Consider the following 8,598-nt stretch of genomic DNA (forward strand, 5'->3'; position numbering starts at 1 on the left):
TAGAGATAATTTACAGGGGCGATCCATAAGAAATTTTCGAGTTGGTGAACTGCAGATGGCACCAATGACAACACCCTCTGCTTAATAAGCAGAGATTCTTATTCTTGGTTGGTGCACTCCCAAAAATTTAAATCTGATTAATCCTTTCCATGAATCTTTTTTTTGATGAAATTTAAACCCGAGTAATCATAGTATGATTAGCTGTCCCTCCCTCTCCATCTCTCTCACTCTCTCAAACAAAGAAAGAGAAGAAATTTTCAGTAATGATTTTCTTTTAATTTGCTTTTGATAAAAAAAATTCTTTATTGACTGCACATATTAGCAAACTTGAAAAAAGTACATGCCTTGTTAGATTTTATATGGTGAATAATTGGTGGATCATGAAATGTTGATATTTTCCATATTGCAGAGATGACAGTATAAAACTAATGTTATTTTCTTTTTCAAAGTATAAAAACTAATATATAAGTGATTTAAGGAACTTCCACAAGGATGAACGTCCCAGCATGAGCAAAAGATACTGTTTATTTTTGTATTTCAAGATGACCTGACGATTAAGCAACAAGGACAGAGTCACATTGTCATGCAGCGAACGAATTTAAAAAGCTAAAAGTGCTGGGAAATCCTGTGGGGTTAAGGTGAGAAATGAGCCAAAGAAAAGATATCCTTGAAAATAGGTGCTTTCTGATGAGAACCAAAACAATATAATAAACACACACAAGAAAACTGCACTCAAGCTGCAGTGATTAATAAGCAGTTCTGGGGCTGCAATATGCTTATGTCCCATGATAACATTGTTTTCAATGCTTTATAATGCATTCTTCAAAATTCATAAGTTCTAAAAGCAAGATCTTGAAAACCTACATACCATGCATCCATAATCAGCAAAACAGATGTTCTCAAAACAGTGATTAGAGTAACTTGTTCCAAAATAGGCCTTAGTTCTCATGATGCATAACATGGATAAGGCCTTAACTAAAGTATTCAGCATGAATTTCCGCAGCCAACCATAGCAATACTGGCATTTCATGAAATGATAAAATTTGTCATTTTTGTCAAGCTATTAGAACCAACAAAACAAATACAGAAATGAAAGGACAATAACTGTCTGAAGTAAATAGGTGAAGATTTGGCAGTAGGTTCCCAGGAGCTGAAAAAAGATAACCTGGGAGTAAATATCACCGTGTCCCTCATTATAAAATGAAGAAACAGTTAACTGTTACTCATAAATGAACAAAAAACTAATTTTGGTCCAGCGATATCCCTTGGTACCCAAGCCTCATAATATCATCGATGCCTACACTTGTCCAGTTTTCTACTGGCTTCTAACTCCTAGTGTGCCCTACTTTAAGAATTACAAAAGAGACAAAGGAAAATGATAAACAAGACTTACAGATAACGAAAGAACAAAGACATTCCATGCAGACGTTTCTGTCATATTTCTAGTTGCTTTATCAACACGTTAAGACAAGTTAAGAATATACCTCCTACCTATGTTTCTTCATCAGAGTCTTCCACAATCCTACTCGTTTTAGCCCTCTTCCTCCTCAACACCATCTTTTGATCTTCCTTATCAGTTTCAGAATGTTCATCAGCAGTATCACGACTGGACTCTGGGGATGCAACCTTCTCAGATGCATGTTCCTCATCTGGACGTACAGATTCCTCACTTGATTCATTCTCAGATGATGTAGAATTGCCCTGGCTGGGATTATGTTCAGATGCCTTCCCTCAACGGCAATCTTCTTCATCTCTATGATCTTAAAATCCCTTGCTGTGCTGCGCTTGGCATGCCTCAAAAAGTTAACTTTAGTCAGCTTGCTTAGTTGAATGAGATATTTCTCATAGTCCTCAATTTGGAATATCAAATCAGGAATACATCTATTCTCCCTTTTGATCTTCCTAATGATTCCCCTCCTCTGAGCATTCTCTTGCTGGTTCTGAATTGCCAAACAGAGAAAAGGAAAAGAAAAGAAAGGAGAAGAGGGAAACTTTAAAGGTAGACTGAACAAGCTTATATAGATCATTAGAACAGAAGTGAAAGCTAAATTGAACATAGGCAACATAAGACTGCAGAGCTATTTACCCTTTGCACAAGAGCAACAAAATTGTATAGTGGACTGGTGAGCCTTGAGCAAGTAACTTCTGCTAGCTTCTGAAACTTGGGACTAGGTACGAGTTGCTTGCAACCTTTAGGAGCAATGCAGAGCTTTGTCATGCGAACCAAAAGCTTGTAAAACTTTGCAGTTACCTTCAGTAAATGCTCTGCTTGACAGTCTGTAAAATAAGGAAATAAAAGTGTTGGTTGTGATGTCAAAGCAAAGCATGTTATCCATTGCTAGACAAAAAGCATACCCTTGAGGTTCAGCTCCAGAAAACAGGACAAGAGATATGCCAGTGCTTCTGACCTGGAGTGCAGTGCTTCTTCCAATTTTAGTCCAGGTAGCCTTTCACCAAATTGGTGCTTCTTTCTGAGACCAATGAATTCAAGATTCACAATGGACATTGCCCTAAGTTTTGATATAGACCAGTCCAATTCAACCATGCAAGACTCAACCACTCGTATGAGCATGGAAGCAATTGCATTCTTTGTTGAATGATTAATAATGGGAAATGTTTCAGATATCTCCTCTGGATCTTTATCTTCAGATCCCACGACCTTCAACAGCTCTGAAGCCATGTCATGTGCAACAATCAGGTCATTCGGAGCAGGCATCAGATAAATGACAAGTCCTGCTACACTTCGTGCAGCATTGGGATTCTCTATACTGCTGCTCCTACAGATGGCCGCAGCCCAGGTTCCATGATAGGTCCTCTGTTGATTGGGCAATTTCTTCTCAATGATCACTATCAATTCAGCTAAAACCTAAACAAGAAAGCGGGAATAAGTTCACTTCCATCTTCTACATAAGTAGATAAAATCATGGAAGAAACATGAAGCAACAAAAATAACAAAATGACAATGAGATTTTTCCCTGTTTCCTTGTAGAGACCATCTCAGCATGAACTCACACTTCACTGGGGGCTGGATACACTCCTCAAAGCACCACCATCCCCATGAAGACTTGCTGACTTATCGAACAGAAATAGAAACAAAATTTACCATAGTTTTTTGGTGTAGATGTTCATGCAAAATATAACGATGGGAATGTACATATTTATATGGGTTACTCTGAAAATACTCAGAAAAAAGTTTCATTTTATTTAGATGATGAATTAAAAACACTTAGTTTGGCCTAAATAAACAACCTAGCTGAAACCAGCAGATTGTCCCAAACAACTAAGTAGCATAAATTCCAGACTAATTGCTTCAAACAACCATATAACCAGAAAGGGGCAAGCCCGCATTCATCAAGTGCTAAGGCACCCCTCCCCACTGCAGGAAGTTATCTGCATCCTAATGTAGGTGAAGATCATAACAATATAATCATTCCTAAGCGGGTAAAAGGATGAAGGATGAGAAATAGCCAAAAAAAAAAATGCTAGGGTTACTACATCTGTGTATCTATATTGACAAAGGAAAAGAAATTGTAGTGTGAAAACAGGAAATATGCATAATAAGCAGCTACACAGAAGGACTAGAGCTACCTCAGATTCAGGGAAATGTGAAAGAGCAAGAAGCTCGGAATACAGTGGCTTTATTATTTTCTCTAAAAACAAATGCAGTCTTCTCAAGAACTTATCCTTCAGCATTGAGCCTTGTTCATTGTCAATACCCTGAGCAGTATCCATTGCAGTTTCGGAATCCAACACCGGTGTGATCAGGTTGAGCATATCCTCAATCAATTCAGCAAAATGAACACCAGATGAATTTAGCTTGAACAATTCATTCAAGCATAACAATGATAGTAAGAGTTGGTCTCCTTTATTTTCTATGTTTTTCTTCCCTTTGTCTTCTAACTTTTTGGGATGTTTTTCTAGTTTTAGACCTGACTTGAGCAGCCATATGAGCTGCATTATAGGTTGTCCAAGCCGTTCAACATCTCCATGCAATAAAGTTTTCAATGGATCACCGTCTGATCCAGTTTTCATTGAATTGATGGACTGTAAATGATGAAGACAAGCCTTTAAAGCAAATGATATTAGCTTCAGACACTGGTCCCATGTCTTGCACGAAGATGATTGACTATGATTCTGAGAAGCAGTGTGTTTGTCAGGATCATCAGCATTGCTTGACTTAAGTGCAGTCACTAGAAGCTGATGGATATTTGAGGTTGCAAAGAAAGGTCTCCCTGCTTGAGATAATTTTTGGAGGGAAACGTGTGAGTACTTTTTAAACTCGCTGTTAACCTTGTCTTGGACACATCTTGAAGATCCTTTCCGGTTGCCACTCCTCTGTTTGTTCATGATTGATTCTTTTTCAAGAAAATCATGTGAATTGACAAGCTCCATTATTTCTTTTTCAAGCACTATCTTTTCTTCATCAGCTGCTTTCTCTAACTCTGAAGCAACAACATTAATGAACACCTCAATAATTCCAAGCAAAATCCAACCATGAGAATAAGTTTTCTCGCCTTGCAATGGAAGAGAATTATCTTCAGTCTGGCCTTGACCATCTGATCTAACAATGGAAGCAATCATATGGCGGTCAGAAGCAGAACTATTATTGAAATTGAAAAAACTTCAGCTCAACAAGAGTCAGACAATGAGAATCGAAGGGGGCACAAACCATCTAAAGTGCATTTTCTTAGAGATCTCCGGATCTTTGATAATGCATTTGAGAACAGCTCACCAGATGACGTCCTTGCAACCTGAGATAGGTTCAAGAAAAGATTGTGGCTGCAAGTTTTACAGTGACAACTTCAGATGTATCCATTGACAGCAATGTGAGCCTTGCATCCCTTACCTCATTCTCTTGTGAAAGTGAGAAGTCAAAACATGGCCAAGAAAACTCTGATGGATGGTCAGATTTACCATGTGGCTGAAGGAGAAGAATCCAAGAGACACACAATAAAAGATAGTCCAAAGGTTCCACCAGACAAACTTTTCCACTCTCCAACTTAAAACATGCATCAACTCTAAGGGGAGAGTCTGCATCCTGCAAAAAGAATTTGTCCAAAAGATGCCATTAATGTCATGATGTAATTCCTTAAGGATTATATTTGATGGTTTAGTGAATTTTTTGCATGATGATGAAGACAACACAAAAGAAATAACAGAAAATATGCAACTTTTGCAAACTACATATAAAAATCAATAGGATGAGGCAAAAGATAAAATACCCCTTTGTAAAAGTGAAGGAAGTGAGGCCAGAGAAAATCCAAGACAGAAGTAGCAACAAACGGGTCCAACAGAACAAGTTTAATGAGGCCATGGTACATGATTTCTTTAACTCTAGCCTGTCTAAAGCAACCAACTGCTATCAAAAGACTTGTTAAAACTGGGGAAAAAGTGAACTTTTCATAAGTGCCTGAAAAGCACCTGTTGTGAAAGACATCTCTGGAGCAATCCACTGAGTTCTTGAAAGAGACCTCTGCCCAGCCCACAGGATATATCAGCTTGCTGGCTGCAACTTGCTTGGCTGGATGACTCTTGTAAAGAATTTATACCATCTTTTTTAGATTTGCTTTCCATTAAAATTAATTCAATGATGACACTAATAGCAGCTATACGAACTGAATCTTCTCGCTTGAACATAGCCTTTCGAACAACCAAAATAATGTAATCCTGCAGATATTCATCAAAGAATTATAATAGCACTTAGGAGTAGTGAAAGATTATTGCACAATGAGATAGTTCAAGAACCAACACCTGGAGATCACGGCTGAACTTGATGAGTGGCAAGATGGCATCAATGAGAGCAACGGAAGTTATATCATTCATGAAAGTGAAATAGTCCAGTGATTCTTTCAGGTGAGAAATGTAATCTAGCATAGGGTAAGGGTAGCTTTGAACCAGATGACCAAGTAACCTATTACCAGGTTCACATAAAGATTGTATTAATATGCATCAGATTGTCTAAAAAGTGCCAAAAATAACTATAGTCAATTTAATCAAACTGCTTAAATACTTGATGATCGGCATGCTCTGATGAGGCTTCAAAGAAAGAATCCGAAATTTGCACTGCTCAATTATCTGCAGCTCAGGGGAAATCAAATTCTTAATAGAAAATATTGAGAGGGTGTACTTAATGACAATATAAAAAAGAAGGAACAAGGCATGATAGATAAATTGGGGAAAGAACAACTAAGATAAATAACTGCCGCATTGATTTCGATCTATTTTCCAGTTTCTTTTTCTTTCATTTTAAATTTGGCAATATAGTGAGTGATAAAAGGCTTAAATAATAATCACCAACAAGGTTGAGCATGGTTCCATACAGTTCATAGAACAAATGAAATTGTACAAGTTCCCACCAAACAAACCTCATTTCTTGCCATGTCATGGACCTCAAAAAGTGTCTTTAGTATTTGAATGCCGAGCTCTTCCATACCCATCAAACCTCTAAAGCCATCAACTTCTCCACTCCCATTATCTGCTGATTCCAGCAAAACAAAGCCAAACTGAACAGTGCTAGGTATGACATGCTCCCGTCCATTGTTGCTCTCATTCACCTACAAAACAGTGAAGTGCCTCAATTATGCTTGATAATGAATTCAACTAGTGTGAGAGTGTGCAATAATTCTAACATATGGAAAAATAAGAAATTGAGTAGCAAAAATGTTACAGCTTTTATCAAGGCTTTCTCCACACATTTAGCAGTCTCCAGGCATTCTTCTTTCACATCATCAGGCAACCACTTGCAATTCCTACATGTTTCGACTTTTTAGAAAAAGCAGAACAAGACAAATCACAACCATATTACTGAAGAGAGGAATCTCGCTGTTTGGAAAGAATCCTCACCATGAGAGTTTATAGTCGCGGTGGGAGGTCACCACCGCCGACCTCAAAAGACCAATAGAGCTCTCATTGAATCGCCGCACCCTGGCTACCGACAGCAGGATGGCGACCGCGAAGTGGTTAAGCACACCAAGATTGGATCGAACAATGGCCAGCACCTCCTGCCCCAACGAAGGGTCCTGCTTCACGGCGAAGTTCACATGCATCAAAACCGTTCCCTCCACCTGTCGCACAATCGAAGCCGGCCCCGTCAGGGACCCCCCGAAAAACCCTAAAATCCCTCCAATCACCGCCCTTTTGTTGATCCCCTTGGAAGCGAGGAGAAGGAGCTGGTAGACAAAGGACGGCAGGTCTTGGAGGTCCACCGCCTTCATTCCTCCGAACACCTTCTCGACGAAATCCAGAACACTAACCCTAGAAAGCGCCGGGAAATCGCGGAGGAGGGAGACGATCTTTACCAACAAGGCCTTGGACCAATCGGTGGCGAGAAATCTCTCGAGGATCAGGACGATGGATTCTTCTCGGGCGGCATCGATCGCGAGGTCGAGGAGGCGGGGGAGGAGGTCAAGAGGCTGGGCATCGTCGGGGTCGGCGATGTCGGAGAGATGGGAGGTGATAAGGTCGAGGAGGGAGGGGAGGTCGGAGGGGTCGAGGTTGGGGAGGAGGGGGGAGAAGAGGTGGAAGACGCGGGCGGTGTCGGGGCCGGAGGGAAGGCGGCGGGAGAGGAAGAGGCGGAGGGAGGAGAGGAGGAGGGAGGAGAGGAGGGAGGGCCGGGGAGGGGAGCGGGAGAGGAGGGAGAGGAGGGAGGAGAGGTAGACGGTGACGGGAACGGAGGGAGAGGAGGAAGGGGAGTCGAGGAGGGAGAGAAGGGCAGAGGGGGAGGCGGAGGAGGGGAGGGTGGCAGATGGGTCCTTCGCGAGGCGGACGATGTCGTCGGTGGTGAGAGGTGGCGGAGGTGGGTGGTGGGTTCGGGCTGATCTGGCGGTGGTGGTCATGGCGCCGCCGTGGCTTGGCGGCGCTTCGTTTCCCTTCGTTGCCCTCCGCCTGTCCCTCTCAGCTTTGAAACTTGGGGAGCGTGTTCGCGTTCGCGCGGGAAATGATGAGTGCAACTTGCGGAAGAGGGGAAGGGGAAATAGTGTGGCCTGGTCTGGACGCCCGGAACCTGGAACCTGGAACCTGGAACCTGGACCCTGGTCTTGAAGCGCAAGCTCATTGGGCTGGCCCAATCAATCTGATTCGCCAAGGCATGGCTGTTGGGAAGAGGAGGAACAAAAAAGTGATCGACCCAAAAAAAAAAAAGCCTCATATTTAATTGTAGTTTTTTAAAAAAGAGGTAGCAAGTAACTTTTTCATAGTTCAATTTTTATGGTAATATTTTTTTTCTAAGAGTGTCCTAAAGCATTTAGATAGAATGAGATTTTAAAATTTTTTTTTGCATAAGAGCATAGCGTGTATTATATATATATTTTTTCAAAATAAATGTCCAATCAAATATAAATTATTTTAAAATATATTGTTTTTTATAATCAATCAAATATTTAAAAATCATTTTGCCCAAGTAACATATATTTAGATATCAGTTTTTAAAAAAAAATAGTATAAAATTCAGAAACTTAGACGAATGCTTGACAGCACCACTCCCATCCCAGTCTTTATGCAGAACGCCAATCGGGAAGGTGGTATACTGAATCCATCCATCACCATGTGATTCTAGCAGACTCACTGGCAGATACAAATAGGTAAATGTAAGATCAATTG

The 8,598-nt window shown here is 40.6% G+C and overlaps 1 protein-coding gene across 1 annotated transcript; it reads right to left on the bottom strand.

Moving 5' to 3' along the window:
• Nucleotides 1-1,201: 1,201 nt before the first annotated feature.
• On the bottom strand, nt 1,202-7,974 carry LOC105045158 (uncharacterized). Its single transcript, XM_073257758.1, is given in 14 exon segments — nt 1,202-1,727; nt 1,730-1,940; nt 2,087-2,277; nt 2,356-2,866; nt 3,589-4,556; nt 4,670-4,751; nt 4,847-5,038; nt 5,223-5,339; nt 5,422-5,667; nt 5,752-5,911; nt 6,011-6,075; nt 6,366-6,554; nt 6,668-6,749; nt 6,844-7,974. Coding segments are annotated over 14 exon segments (4,242 nt in total). The 5' UTR covers nt 7,836-7,974; the 3' UTR covers nt 1,202-1,491.
• Nucleotides 7,975-8,598: the final 624 nt, after the last annotated feature.

This window comes from Elaeis guineensis, chromosome 5 (genome assembly GCF_000442705.2).
Source record: "Elaeis guineensis isolate ETL-2024a chromosome 5, EG11, whole genome shotgun sequence".
In the NCBI taxonomy this organism is placed as follows: domain Eukaryota; kingdom Viridiplantae; phylum Streptophyta; class Magnoliopsida; order Arecales; family Arecaceae; genus Elaeis; species Elaeis guineensis.